This window comes from Gallinula chloropus, assembly GCF_964237585.1.
Source record: "Gallinula chloropus genome assembly, chromosome: 21".
Taxonomy (NCBI): Eukaryota; Metazoa; Chordata; class Aves; order Gruiformes; family Rallidae; genus Gallinula; species Gallinula chloropus.
The window spans coordinates 3,167,933-3,183,302 of NC_140106.1; the positions used below are offsets into that span (position 1 = coordinate 3,167,933).

A 15,370-nucleotide genomic window follows, 5' to 3' on the forward strand; every position below is an offset into this window, starting at 1 on the left:
GAAAATGGGGTGCATGGCACCCCTTGGCTCATCTGGGGCTCTACTTGCCTGCTGCTGGCTCTTCTTGTCTCAGAGATGAACGGGAGTTGGGGAGTTGGACTTCCCTGTGCTGGCTGGGGTTCCTGGCGGACAGGTGCCCTTGCGTGAGGACACACTGTGGTCTTCGCCTGCAAGAGCACAGTCATTCATTGGGAGGACAAGCAGAACCCAGCAGCTCTCCTGCTCACCCCCTGGAACCTCCTTGATGGGGTTGCTCAGGGCCAGCGGCGGGGAAAGTGGTACTCACGGTCTGCAGCCTTGATTCCCCAGCCAGGGAGCCTCTGGCCTCTCGCCTGCTGCAATTTGCTGCGCTCATGGCAGGGGATTTGACGTCCCTGGATGTAGAGGGAGCCTGTGGCAGCAGGATCCAAGCCCGGTGTGGCTGGCAGCTCAGTGTTGGCTCTGGGCTTGGGCATGCGCTGGTTTGCTGAAGGCTGGATGTGAGCTCGTGGGAGCAAGGGCAGGCTGAGAGTCAGCGCCTGGTGAGTGTTGTGACCCTTGAGTTCATCACACGGAAACTCCATCTGGGAGGAGAGAAAGCAGCAGCAGCTCAGTTCCACAGGCCTTGACATGAGGTGGGAAGGAAAAGTCGTCTCTGGTCGCCCACAGGTGCTCGCTAAAGCCTGGCCCTGTGCCTTCCCCTGGGTGCAAACCACACTCAGCGCCCTCAACTCAAATGCTCTGAGCGGGCACAGCAGCTGCCTGCATCATCTGCCTGCAGCAGTGCTGACTGCCACCGTCTGCCCTCAGCACTGGTTGAGCCGGAGCAGGCTTTGCGGAGAGAAGTGCCAGGCTCAGCAAGAAAGGCTCTGACCCAGCCCCAGATAAAACTTTGCTGCTGAAAAAGATCCCTTGGAGTTTAGGCAGAGCTTGGGCACACGCACTGCCTTTGCCTCAGGGTGCCTGTGGAGGGCTCATCCCCATCCCTGTTGCATCCTGGTGCAAGGCAGAAGGCAAGGCATGTGGGGAGAGCCGTTGTTTGCAGCGCAGAATTCACCAAGAGCCTTTGGTTGCCCAGGCTTCCCTGTAGTCCCCAACGTCCCAGAACTGGAACAAAACCCATGGACCCAGACACCACGTGGGATCTCGTTGAACTGGGCCGCGCCAGGGCTGCTCGATGCCTGCGCGTCATTGCTCACGCCCCGCCCACGAATGGCTCTCCTGTGCCGGCCTCGCAGGGTCGGCCTTCCCTTACCTGGCCTTTGGGCTTAATGGTGCTGAATTCCTGGGTGTCGGCTGGTCCCTTGGCTGTGGGGAGCAGCTGAGAGAGCTGATCCACAATGCCACAGCGGCGGATAAGATTCGCCCGCTGCAGAAGAGCCTCCCTTCTTTCCTTCTCCTCCTTTTCCACAATGTCCTGGGGCTGCATAGAGTTGTACTGCATGGGCTGCACCTTTGGAAAGACAGACCCGAGTTCCAGCAAACTTGAAGCCCTAGTGATGCCCGAGAGACACCAAGCCACAGGCTGCTCCCAGCCCTAAGGAGAATGACAGACTTGGGGCTGGAGCTGGGACAAGATCCCGGTGGGAGTCCCAACAGCCCTGGGACGGGACAGCCGGGTGCTTGCAAGGGCCTCCCAGCACAAGCTGTCAGCTCTCCCGACATCAGGAAGGGGAGTCAAACCTCGGAGCTCCCTTGCCTGGGAGACACCCCTGGCTAGCCCAGCCCTGATCCACCTTACTGCCTTTGAGGGCCTCATGACCACCAGTGCCAAGAGCAAGGTACCTTCCTGTTCCCTGCGATGCTGAGCCTCTTGGTGAGGAGGATGGTGGGAGCTGTGGGTTTTGCATGGATCTGGGATCTGTCCCCAGCTGACACTCCTTGCAGGTGCTCTTTCCTCTCCGTTTTCTTCTTGATGGTGAGAGCCTCCAGCTTTTCTTTTCTCAGTCGAATTTCCTCCAGCTTCTTCCTGCTGGAGAGCAGGAGTCTCAGTCACCAGGTCAAGAGGAGCCGTAAGAACCAAAGGCGATTACGAGTCTGGACTGAACAGACCCGAAGAGAAGGGTGCAGGGAGATGGGCCAGGAGGACTTGGAAAAGAGACTCGCTTGGCTGTGAGAAACCCCCTTGAATTCGGCCATGGCCGCCAGAAGGGTCGAGGATGCCTGTGCCATAGCACAGGCCCAGAAGTCAGTGGAATAGGGAGTCTGCCTCTCCAGAGGACGCACTCCTGCAGATTCCTTCCCTTCCAGCGCTCACCAGCTTAGGTGCATCTGTTGAGCACCAGAGCTGCTCCCAAGAAGGGCTCAGAAGCCAGTGGTCTCTGTGCCAGCCATGTGAGGAGTGGGTTCTCCACAAGGGTAGCGTACCTGGCACACTCCTCCCTTGCTTTGGATGAGGCGGTTTCCCGGAAGAGGGAGATGCTCTGCTTGAAGAACGGCTCGTACTTCTCTGTCCCACACGCCGGGTAAATGCGCCGGAAACCGCCCAGGTGCGAGTTCTCGTACTGTTCTGCCTCCGCCAGCCAGGCAGCCTGGTTGCTCTCCAGCTCCTGACGTCTGCAAACCGGGAGAAAGCACAGGCAGGGAGTTGGGACAGGAGGCTCCAGGTGCTGCCACGGTGAGGGACAAGGGCCTGGCAAGCTTCTTTCCCCATCTGGTAGCCCCTTTTACGTGCGTGCAGGGAACCAACGTGATCTGTGCTCCACCTACCCCCAGAGTGGGCTGGGGAAGCACTTCCAGCTCTCTCCCCTGCTGCCCACGCTTATGCCATGCTGCCCCTCAGCCTTTTCCCCCAGCTAATCCAAGGAGCAGAGAATTTCCTTTAGAAGCCCCTACTCGAGGCGTTCCTGCTACCCCGCACGCTGTCAGGAGCTTTCTTTGCCAGCCAGCGGGGAGCTTGGAGCAGCTGAGGCTGCAGGGGCAGAGGCTGAGTACGGAGTTAACATGCTCAGCAGCTCCAGCCTGGAATTCTCTTGGGTGTCCTAATTGAAATGGGAGCTGGAGGGGTTCCTGCCCACCACCCCCTGCTCCCTGCAGCAGGAAAAGGCCGGGCAGTGGGCTCGATGGGGATGGACCTTGATGCACAGGTCCCAGAGCACCCAGCGCCTCAAGTCTCCTCGTGCCCAGAGACAAGCCCTGGCGCTTCCTTGCAGGATGCCAAAGGTTTGGGAGATTTGTCCTCCGAGGCCATAGAGTGTCACAGCTTCCGGGAGCTTACGTTTGAAGCCTTGGGGAGATCTTTTCTCACTGGGACCTGAGGCACGATGGGGAAGAGCGGTACCTGGATGCACGGCGAGTCTGATGGCTGTGCAGGAGCCGTTTCTTTACGCGCTGCTTGTCTTCCTGCAGCACCTTCCTTCTGTCACAGGCAGGCACGTTTATCAGGCTGATGGTATCGCGGAGAAGCGCGTCCTTCACCTTGCGGTCCAGGCGAGAGTCTGTGGTGAAGCTGGGAGAGTGGTTCACCTGCCAAAACAAGGAGCTAATTCACACCCCAGCTCCCAGCAAGCGCTGCCAGCAGCCAGCCCCAGCCCCAGCCCCAGACCCAGTCCTACCGCACACTTTCTGATGAAGTTGGCCGGCCGCTCAGACCCCACAGCCCGCAGGACTGGGGGTGTGGAGCAGCTGTCGGGATTCGGGATGCTATTACAGGTCAAGGCAGCCTTGGGTTCAGGGCACTCCCTGCTCTTGGAGAGGGTGACCAGGGAACGGACAGGGACACCCTCCAGTCCTGCTTAGCCTACAGCAGCTCGCCTGGCTACTTGACTTCACAGCTTGTTGGTTTTGGGACCCAGGTGGCCCTTTTGAAGCAGGTCAGCTCTGTTCAGCCCACCTCCCCTCGTTGCACAGTCTCCCCTCGACCAGCCAGCTATCTGCTTTCCACTGCTTCCAGACTTGCTTCAGCCCAGCAGGAGATTCCCCCCTCACCTCGAGCAGCCACGGCTTCAAATTTCTGTCCGGTAGAACATCAAAGCCCAGGATCTGAAAGCAGGCACTGCCAGTCACGTGCTGAGGAAAGCAACTGCGGTACTGGTGCTTCACAATGGGCTGAGCTGAGATCAGCGTCTTGATAATAAGATCTTCAATATCTTCCCTGAGCTTGGCCGTGTCAAAGTTCTTTTCTGTCATCCAGGCAAACAGGGTGGACATTTTCCTGTGTGCAGGACAGAAGACACTAAGAGCTGCCCTGTGAGACCACGATCGCCCTGAGAAAGGCCCTGGCAAACAGGGCTCCCAAAGGCAGCCTTCCTGCAGGTCGTACCCCAGGCATTGCATCATCCACACAAGACCATACCTCTTGCTGCCCTTCACGTCATCCCAGACAAAGTTTTCACTGCATTTGTTGATGGCATAATTGGTTAAATGCATGCAGATGTCATCCTGAGAGAGGAAACGAGAGAGACTTTCATTTACAGTGAGCCACACGGCACCAACACAAACAGCTCACAGACACCCTGAAACACCTTCTGGGAGGAGGAGGCAGGGGTACAGAGTGTGCAAAGAATGGGAAAGAAGCAAGCTGCATGCCATGAAAGCCATCAGACTTGCCTTTTCTACTGGGTTCCTGGTGCTGCAGGGGTTGATGTACTTCACGGTGGCAAAGCGGGCCAGACCCTCCTTGTAAATAAAAATCCTCAGTGGGTCACAAGATGTGACCAGCACATAAACACGAAAGTCAAATTTGAAGCCATCAATGAGGAAAGGCTGTGAGATATAAAAGGCAGAGGGAGCGTGAGAAAAGCAAAGGCTGCGAGGCGGCTGCTGGCTGCCCTGCACGACGCTGGCTGCTCTGTCTCACTGCTTGCGCTGCTCCCCGGCCCCTCAGCAGCGAGGAGAAAGGCAAGCTTTCGCCAGGCCTTTGCTGAGCTGCGGCCACCTCTGTGCCCCTGGCAGGTCCAGAGGACTCAAGGAGGATGTGGGATGCTGGAGGAGCTGCGAGGTTGCACACCCCCAGCTCTAGTTTGAGATCGTCCCCCTTACCTTAGAGATGTACTGCTGGCAGATCATGCGCTTGTCCTGTTTGATCTCCTTTGGGTTTCTCGTTATGAGGATGCCTTTTCCCTGGCAGCCACTCTGAGGCTTGCAGATGAACGTTCCAATTTTCCACTTGCGTATGTAAGCCTGGAAATCTCCATAGCTGTGGAAGGAAGGGGGAACTGTTAAGAGCTGCAAAACCTCCCAGCCCCAGAGCTCTCCCGTAACAGAGGACAGGTTTTCCTGCCCCCAGGAAAGAGCCCCAAGAACAGTCAGAGGCCTGCAAAGAGATGCTCTTTCAGCGAAGATGCTTTCGGTCAGCAAGGGGGAAAATCCTGCTGAGCGGGAGGTGGGTGGGTCCATGGAGCAGGCCTCGTGCCCCTGTCCCGTGCCCTTCCTGGGCAAGCAATGGGCACTGCCCCAGCCCCCGGGAGACGAGAGCCTACCACGCCGCCCCGCCACTGCCGCCTCTCCTCCTCGCTCCGAGCTGCAGAGACACCTTCCAGCCAAAAGCCGATTCACACTCCTCCCTCGCCCACTGCCCTTTGGCATTCCGGGTGGGTGCCCCTCCCCAGCTTTAGCCCCTCTGCACTCTGCCTGCAAGACACACGGCCTGAAGCCAGACACGTGTGCCGACACAGCGCTCAGTCACAGGGAGGGATTCCAAGTCTGAGAGAGGCCCCGCAGCCCACCACAGAGAGGTTCCCGCTGCCTCATTTCCTATCCCTGCTCTCAGCTGCTTTAATGCCCATCACTCACTCAGCTGGCAGGCACCAAGTGCGGGGGAATATCTTGTACTCCTCGGGGAAGAGCTTGAGCATGCGGTTCAGGTTGTGCGCTAACAAGTCCTTCCAGCAGATCTCCATCATGCCTGGGAAGTGGTTGATTTTCTGAAAGAGGTGCAGAGGGAAAAGAGAGTCAGCAAAGGGACAGCAGGGATCCTCCCCCAGAGCTGAGGAAAGCCGGCGCACACGGAAACCAGCGGGTAGAATAGGAAGCTGGGCTTTAAAGCGGTGGCCTTGACCGCCTGCTGAGGGGTTATTCTCCAGCAGTGTCACTGATGGCACCGTACCAGTGGCGCAGCAGAAGCAAAGGCTCGTGAGCGTGCATCCTCTGGAACCTAAGCAGACAAGGGCCATGGGTGATCCTTTGGACGCTTCTGTTTCCTGATGCGACACGCTGTTCCATTACGTCCCCCGCGTATTCTACTTCCCTCCCCCCCCACCCCTTACTGAGCTCCTCCTGCAGCTCTTGACAGGGGGGTACTTACCTGAAACCATTTCATTTTCACCATGTGCTCCAGAGAGACTGAGGTGTCTGCCCAACACACCGTCCACTCCTCGGTTTCTCCCGCTTCTCTAAGCCCGCAGCACTGTGCTGCCCGCCGCACTGGACCAAAGAGAGCAGGTGACAAAGGGGCCAGGCAGAGGGGCCCCGGGAATGCTAAACCCCCAGTGTAACCAGGGACATGGGGGTGGTCAAAACACTTCAGCCTGTGCTTCCAACTACAGATGCAAAGTACCGGCAGAGACCTTCAGTAGGTGACCGAAAAGCTTTATGCAGCTAAACACAGCCCAGACCTTGGCTGCCAGTATTCCGGGAGCTCTCAGCCCCCTGAGTCCACATGCCTCAGGGTCCCAGGGCTTACCACTCTCATACTTGCAGCTGGTCAGGTTGATGGAGGGAACACTGGAATGGAATTAGACAAGAGAGCAGCCGCTCAGCAGGGACCTGGACACTGGGCTAAGGGGCAATTCTGCCTCAGAGCCAAGAGTGGCTCAGCAAGCCATGAGGTGATGTGGCAGAGGGGCCCTGAGCAGCAGCCTCTCCTTGGCCGTGTCACGCTCAGGCTCAATGGGATTCCCGGCTCAGGGGAAAGAGCGAGCACCTCTTTTTCCCATCCCTGGTGCTGCCCCATCTGCTCCATGGGACTGTTGGCTGTTCCAGCCTGTTCCATGGGGACTGGGGTTCACCCAAGGGGAGCACAGCAGGGCTAGTTGTGGAAGGCTCATGCTTTCCTGACAGGACATCTCCTGAGGACGGCCGTCTCTGAGGCTGAAAGCCGGCACTCAGCTGGGCAGCCTGAGAGCCATGGCCCTGGGGACAGGGCTGTGACAAGCCCAGGGCTTGGAGATGTGCTCCTTGCTGCGCAGCCTCCCCCCAGACCAGCCAGCTGTCGGCTCTCCACTGCTTCCGGTCTTGTTTCAGCCCAGCAGGAGATTCCTCCCTCACCTTGAGTAGCCATGGCTTCAACGTTCTGTCCAGTAAAATGTCGAAGCCCAGGATCTCAAAGCAGGCACTGCCAGTCACGTGCTGGGGAAAGCAACTGTGGTACTGGTGCTTCACAATGGGGTGAGCTGAGATCAGTGTCTTGATAACAAGATCTTCAATATCTTCCCAGAGCTTGGCCGTTCTGAGGTTGTTTCCTCTCATCCAGGCAAAGAGGGTGGACAGTTTCCTGTGTGCAGGACAGAAGAACCTAAGAGCTGCCCTGTGATACCACAATAGCCCTGAGAAAGGCCCAGGCAAACAGGGCTCCCAAAGGCAGCCTCCCTGCAGGTCGTGCCCCAGGCACTGCAGCATCCCCACAAGACTGTACCTCTTGCTGCCCTTCACGTCATCCCAGACAAAGTTTTCACTGCGTCTGTTGATGGCATAATTGGTCAAATGCATGCAGGTGTCATCCTGAGAGAGGATACGTGAGAGGCTTTCATTTACTATGAGCCGTGATTGAGGGATGGGACACAGCTTCATGCAATCAAATGTCAATTTATTGTTTGCAATTGGAGGCATATATACTCTTTGCAAGCTATGTCTGCTTGAGCTTGATTGGTGCTTCCTATAACATTCTGTATTTGAGAACTGCTCATTGGTTAAACACAAACAACAAGGCTTACATGACTATTGTTATGTAAACATAAATAATAAATAATAAAAGGATAAATATCTTCTTAGCACAGCTTGTTAGTTCTTCTTTTCAAGGCTGGCTGCTTCCTTCTCTCACAATTTATCACCCCATGACTCTCAGCCCTGCACGAGGCTGCCTGCTCTGTCTCACTGCTTGTGCCGCTCCCCGGCACCTCAGCAGCGAGGAGAAAGGCAAGCTTTCGCCAGGCCTTTGCTGAGCTGCGGCCACCTCTGTGCCCCTGGCAGGTCCAGGAAGGTGCAGGGAGAGGACACAAGGAGGATGTGGGATGCTGGAGGAGCTGCGAGGTTGCACACCCCCAGCTCTAGTTTGAGATCGTCCCCGTTACCTTAGAGATGTGCTGCTGACAGATCTTACGCTTGTCGTGTTTGATCTCCTTTGGGTTACATGTTATGAAGATGCCTTTTCCCTGGCAGCCACTGGGAGGCTTGCAGATGAACGTTGTGGTTTTCCTCTTGTGTCTGTAGACCTGCAAATCTCCATAGCTGTGGGAGGAAGCGGGGGCTGTTCAGAGCTGCAAAAAACCTCCATCCCCTGAGCTCGCACGTACCAGCCCACCCTGTCCAGCTCCAGCTGCCCCAAGATTACAGGGCAATTACGTGTCCAGTTACAGAAACGGCCTCCCAGGCAGCCACGATCTCTGCAAAGCCAAGAAAAGGGGCATCAGAGGGTACCAGGGTTCCCGATCTGGTGGGAGCAGGTCCACCCCTGGTGCTCTGCGGCTGCCAAGCAGCGTTTCAGGATGATGACGATGGCTGCTGCAGATGCTCAGGCTCTCAGAGGAGCTGGGATCGGTTGTCCGTCTGTCCCGCTGCGAGGTGCAGCTGGCGGTGTGGGACCAGGCTCCTGAAGCTGCAGCCAGGTGCCTGTGGAGACAGGAGGCTGCCGAGGCTGATGCAGGCTTCTTGAAAAGAAACCCCAGGTTTAGGGAAGGGGTGGCCCACCAAGAGCTTTCCATCCCGGCACATTCTGCGTGGGACCAGATGCTGTGTGCTTTCAGTTTTGGAGATGGGGTTCAAAAAGTGCAAGAGAGTTTTTGAATCATAACGTTACTCAGACCTGGGGAACTGCAGGCCCTGCACAGCCCCTGCTTTGAGGGGAACGAGCACAACCCAAGGAGCCCTTGGGCTTGGGGCACCACCACGACTGGGACCCAGGAGTCCTGGTGGCTCTGTCCCTAAGAGAGGGCTCTGGTCAATTCAAGCTTAAAAGAACAGGCACAGTCACACACCAGCATGTTCCAGCCACCCCAGCTGTGACAATGATCCTTTTTCTAAAAAAACCCAACCCACAAAGCCCCCAAATAATCTGAGCCCTGTGAAATTTAGGGGGTTAGATCACAGTTTCCCCTTTCCCAACCCTCCCATGCTCACCCACAGGCGCTGGGCCAACTCGTGAGTTGAGACACAAACAGTTTGTGGGACACGCACACACACACACAGAGAGGGATAATAATATTATAATAATAACAACAATAATACAAACAATAATGGGACACATGACAGTCTCCTAAAAGTTCTTTCAGAGGCACAGGCCTCTGCTCATGCACAGACGGCATATGCGAAGTTTCACTGTGAAGCCTTATGGGGACGGTTTCTGAAATAAGACAAGCAATTTTAATCAGAAGAAGCCTTTCACCTTGCATTTGGCAACTGAGGGAGATGGGGAGCCAGCACTACAGAGCAGACACCAGAAAAGGATGCAGGAACCCCCCACCTCCTGTCGTCTTGGAAGCTGTGAGCTGACAGGTAAGGAGCAGAAAGCTGCACATCAAGTGAAACAATATGGAAAGAGTTGGGAAAGAGGAACTTGTTCAGTTCAAAAAGAAGACAGGACATTGCCATGTCCAAAAAAGCACGAGGCCTGACAGGGACTCCCCACCGCTGCCCTTGGGAGCTGCTCCATGGCTGGGAGCAGGGTCAGGCAACGGTAGGGATGCGCTGGGGGACCCCCACTGACAGACAGGAGAAGGAGCAGTCAGAGAGAAGGTTTAGGCAAGCAGCAAACACATGGCTGCTGCACCGTGGCTGTCAGCTTGGAGCTGAGCTGCCTTTTCCCCACACTCCTGCAGCTCTCCACAGAGGCTGAGGGTTTCAGGAGCTGCTTCCCAAGGGGACGCGTTGTGGCTGTCAGCTGACAAAAGCTGTACTTGCTGGGCTGTGGGGGTGGCTGGACAGCACCGGGAGCTGCTGCAGGAGCCTTGCCTGAGGTTCCTGCTGGTCTCAGAACAATGTGGCTGCCAGGACTTCCAGATCCTGATGCCTGGGCTGCTCTGAGCACTGTTGCAGTTCTGTGTAGCTGTGCTGCTGAGATGGCTTTTGAAAGCAGCAGTTTCAGCTTTCTGCCAGCTCCAGACTATAAACATCAGCCAGTTTGAGGCCAAAGTTGCCGCTCACCAGGGCCGAGCCAGTCGGAGATGGTCACAGCGCCACTGTGAGTCACATCGAGGAGAAAAACACCAAACTGCTGCCAGAGGCACTTTGCCACTGGAGAAGGGAGTGAGAAGATGTAACAAGCTGCACAGCCACCCAGGCCAGGCCCAAAGGAGAGTGGGGGGAAGAATGAAGAAGGAGAGTTTCCCCTGCAGCTCGTGGGGAAGACCCTGGTGAGTGTGGAATGCCCTCCCACAGCTGAGACGGGAGACAACTGGGGAGGAATGGACTGAAAACCCCCATTCCCCATTCCCTGCCCCTCCCTGTGCTGCCATGGGGGGAAGAAGGGAGTGAATTTATCATTAAAGTCAAGTGTGTGAAGAGGCGAGGGGTGGGGGGGAAGGAGACGTGTCAAGATCTGGGGAAGGAAAGCAGCTTGTGAGGATCCACCGGAACCCCACTGCCCGTTCCCTGCCCCTCCCCACACCGTGTTGGGGGGTGTCCTGGTTTTGGTCAGGATGGAGGTAACTTCATCTGGAGCAGCGGATGGAATGCTGTGTTTGAGAGTTAAAATGAAAGCAGTGCTGGTAACACCCTGGTGTTTCTAGTTGCTGTCAGACAGTCAAGGACTTTCTCAGCTCTTCATATTTCTCTGTTCATGAGAAAGGAGGGGCGAAGCCAGGACAGGTGACCCAAACTGGCCAAAGAGAGTATTCCATGCCAATTACGTCATGCTCAGTATAAAGGGGGCTGATGGGAGGAGGAGGAGGGGCGGCTCCGGGACGCGCGGTTCTTGAGGGACGGTCGGGTTCTGGGACGGCTCTGGGTGGCACGGCCTGAGCTGTGGGTTCGGTGAGAAACTGCATTGGGTATCAACAGCTTCATATATTTTTGCTCTAAAGTCCTGTCAGCATTGTTATGTTGTATCTTTCTGTTATCTTAGTAAACTATCCTTATCCCAACACACGGGCCTTTTAGTTTCTTGGTTTTGGGATTATTTGCCCCTTTTCGCTTCCCTTGCCTCTCCCCCTCCCCCTTCCCTCTTCCCCTGCTCTTCTCCTTTAAGGAGCAGGCAGCTGCGTGGATCTCGGCTCTCAGACGGGGTAAAACCACGACGGGGGGGAAGAAGGGAGTAAAGTCCTGAATGAAGTTTAAGTCTGCTGAGAAGGGGAGGGGTGTGGGGGAAGGTCCTTTAAGACCTGGCCGCTTCGCATTTTTATTCCGACTCCGGTTCACTGGGTGTATTAGCTGCAGTAGTAATAAATCACTTCCCTTAATTCTTTGCTAAGTCTGCTTTGCCCATTGCACTAACTAGAGAGTGATCCCTCTGTCCTTATCTCAAGTTCTGAGCCTTCAATATATATTTTCTCCCCTTTTCAGCTGAAAGGGGGAGTGAGCGAGCGGCTTTGGTGGGCATTTGGCCTCTAGCCAGGGCCAAACCACCACAGCACCAAGTCTTCCGTGGGCATGACTTGGTCCCCTCAAAAGGGAGGATAACTCAGGCCCAGCTTTCTCTGGGAGCTGTTTCTCTGGAAGTGTGTTTCTAGGCTGTTTGTGTACACCAGCATCTGTCATTCTTGGGGCAAGGAGCATGCTGAGAGTCTGTAAGATGGCTGTCCAGGGCACAGAGACAGGGGATGATGCTATGTTCTTGCCAAGGATAATCCCTGGGAACAAGTCCCTGGGGGATTCCTTGTTCTGGAATTTCCTGGGATCTTCTCTAGCCAAGAGCTGTTAGCAGATATTTTGAGGAAGGGGAATAAAAAAATGGAGAACGTCTATTTTTCTCCAATGCTTTCACTTTTCCTATCCCTAAAACACTCATCAGCCTTTTTGTCTTTTTCCTGGACAGGGCATGTGAGTTGCAGGACCTGTTCTGTGGTCCAAGAGCTATTCCATGGCAAGTGAGTGGTGTTCAGCGCTCACTGACCTGTCTCCCAGCTGCACCCTGATGAGAGCTGACAGAATGAGGAGTCAATCTGAGACAACAGGACGGGGCTCGCTCCCCCCCACCCCTCATCCTCCCCCCCTGAGCTTGTTGATCAGGGCAATGCAGATCATAGAATGGTCAAGATTGGAAAAGACCTTCACGATCATCAAGTCCAACTGTTAGCCCTTGTCAGGGGCTGTGTCAGCCCAGCTCTGCCTGGATTCTGCCCTCACCCAGACCCTCAGGCAGGGGTTTTGCAAGTCCATGTGGGATGGAGTTGGAGCGAGGCAGGGCTCAGGCGCTGGGGGAAGCTGCAAGAGTAGGTACCTCATGGGAGCGGGGTGAACTGAGGGCTGTCAGCGAACTGAGGAATCACCAGGGGTGGAATTTCCTTCTCCCCTCGAATGCACCCTTCCCATGCTGTGCATGCAGAGCTGGTCTGTGGGACCATGGCACAGGCAGTGGGGCAGGGTCAGCACAGGGAGAAGGTTCTGGCAGATGCCAAGAAGCAGCTGCTGGGGGTAGGAGCAAGGGAGCCCTGCCAAAAATGAATTCTTCTACAGTCCTTTGTTGTGTTACAGGTTTGCATGGCAAGATTTGGGGAGTGGGGGGTGGGCTGTCGGGGTGGCTTCTCTGAGAATCTGCTAGAAGCTTCCCCTTGAGCCAACACCAGTGGGCTCAAGGACAGACCTGCTGCTGCCCAAGGCTGAGCCTCTGGCAGAAAATACTTAAGAAGGAAAACAACCTGCATCCGCTTTTTGCCCGAGAGAAGGGAGTGAGAGGATGTGAGGAGCTGTGCAGGGATCAAAGGCAGGGAAGGGGGGAGGAGGCACCCCAGGTACCAGCAGAAAGATGCCCCTGCAGCCCCTGGAGAAACCCATGGTGGAGCGGGTGTCCCCGCACAGCCCAGGGACAAGGCCCAGACCCCACCTGCAGCCCCTGGAGAGACCCCACGGTGGATCAGGGGGAGACAGACAGGAGCTGCTGTGACCCAGGTTGGAGCAAACCCCTGGCAGCACTTGCAGCCTCTGGGGAGAGAGAGACACAGAGATGGGAGAGACAGACCCACGGAGCAGGTTTGCTGGGGGTCTTGTGACCCCGTGGGGGGACCAGGCTGGAGCAGTCTGGGCCTGAGGGACTGAGAGACACTGTGTGATTGCTGACTGCACCCACAGCAGGGACCCACGCTGGGGCAGCTGGGGAAGAGCTGAAGCCCCGTGGGGAAGGACTCACGTTGGGGACGTTCGTGAAGGACTGTCTGCCGTGGGTGGGACCCCAGGGTGCAGCAGGGGAAGGGTTGAAGAGAGGAGGAAGGGAGAGAAATTGATAATAAAGTTGGGATGGGAAGAAGGGAGGGGTAGTGGGAGGTGCTTTACAATCTGGTTTTACTTCTCCTTACCCGACTCGAGTTTCAGTGTGTGTGTGTGCAGTAAAGTGGATGGGGTTTTTATTCCGTGCTGTGTGTCATTTGGACAGGAGACACCCAACTGCTACATGGTCTGGTGGCTACAGCATCCACCTATAGGACCTGTATTTGAGTATAGTTTTCAGAAATAAAATGTAAGCAGGAATGATTTGAAACCTTTCTTCCATATTTCTGGTGAATCAATTGTTTTAGAGAATTAGCAAGATACTGAGTGCAATGGTATAGCAAGGCTATGATTTACTGTGGGAAAGGAAAGGTGGGAGTGGGAAGGTTACCAATACATACTCATACAGGAAAAGGAATAGATGTAAATTTAACAATTCTTTGTTGCATGGGTAAAATATTTTCTGTTGACATTCTAGTTATCGATAGTTAACTATAATACTTCCAATACAGGTAACCCTGCACCTTTTCTTGTAGAACAAAACTAATGTACGAACTTAAAATTAAACATTTGGGTTTTTTTAATTTCTAACTATTTATTCAGTCATATAATTATGGTCAGCATAAACATGTTAGTGCATTTTGAAACTTGTCATTGTATCCCTTTTTTAGTTCTTTTTGTTTCAATTTAATTGCCTAGGTGCCTATTTGATATAAAAGTTATAACTTGAACCCCTTGTGTTCAAAACCAGCTGGTTCTATTCACTCCGTAAAGTGAATAGGACATGAGGAAACAGCCTAAAGTTGGTCCAAGGGAGCTTTAGATAGGATATTGGGAAAAATTATTCCCCAAAAGGGTTGTCAAGCATTGGAACAGGCTTGCCCAGGGAAATGGCTGGGTTGCCATCCCTGAAGGTACTTAAAAGATGTGTAGAGGTTGTGCTTAGGGACATGGTACAGAGGTGGACTTGTCAGTGCTAGGTTAACCATTGGACTTGATGATTTTAAAGGTCTTTTGCAACCTAAATGAGTTTGTGATTCTGTGAAGAGTCAGTGAAATGCAGAATTCTCATTAGAGGGCTCTCTGTTACACAAGTGTAATTTCTACAAGTACATTTCAACAAACTGTGGCTATTTACTTCCAATTAAGAATAAAGTATTACTTCAACAATGAACTATTACCTGAGAGGTAATGATTATATCATCCAGTGCCTCCAACACTAGCCTCTGAAACGTCATTGCTGTACCCAATTCACTCACATGAAGTTGTAATTGTTGTTGATCTGATGTGAATGGTCTATCCAGTCAGAAAACATACAAAAACCTTCTTAATTCAGAGAGTTTGCATATTCTTTTCTCTCATTTTCTACACAGAAAATTTTACAGTTGACAGCCCTATTTCTTCAAAGACACCTAGAACTCATGTTAAAAGATAAACCTCAAACCTAAAATTCATGCCCAAACAGGACATCTGATACTGCAAACTGAATCAGGATACAAAATTCTCTTGAGTGACAACTTCTTTGTCTGTCTGGGGGTAAACTGGGTCAGCCAGCTACAAAGAACACATTTCAATGGCAGAACCAGCACACAACATTGCCTTGCATGCCAGCCTCTGACATGATGACTTTATGAAGTGACCCACTGCACTAAATTACAGCCATAAAAGAAGGATTCTGAGTGACTACTTACCAAGGTAGGAAACTAAATAGGAGCTATTCAGAAGCATTAATTTCTGTGGAAGTCCTGAAAGACAGTACAAGTTCAGTTGACATAACCTTGAACAATAAAGAATGAATAAGGAAGAAATTTTGTTCCTGTGGATTAAGGTATAAATGCTGTGGCTTTAAAGTATGTAGCCAATTTTCTCTACTACCCAT

The 15,370-nt window shown here is 53.9% G+C and overlaps 1 protein-coding gene across 1 annotated transcript; it reads right to left on the minus strand.

The window, feature by feature from the left end:
• Positions 1-2,240: 2,240 nt before the first annotated feature.
• On the minus strand, positions 2,241-14,729 carry LOC311199742 (tubulin polyglutamylase TTLL13-like; the record flags this gene model as incomplete). The annotated part of the gene is made up of 11 exons (XM_084273876.1): positions 2,241-2,535; positions 3,260-3,444; positions 3,907-4,132; positions 4,274-4,359; positions 4,537-4,683; positions 4,960-5,116; positions 5,713-5,843; positions 6,224-6,342; positions 6,602-6,642; positions 7,553-7,638; positions 14,673-14,729. The coding sequence occupies 11 exons, from the start codon at positions 14,727-14,729 to the stop codon at positions 2,241-2,243; spliced, it is 1,530 nt and encodes a 509-aa protein (XP_084130002.1).
• Positions 14,730-15,370: the final 641 nt, after the last annotated feature.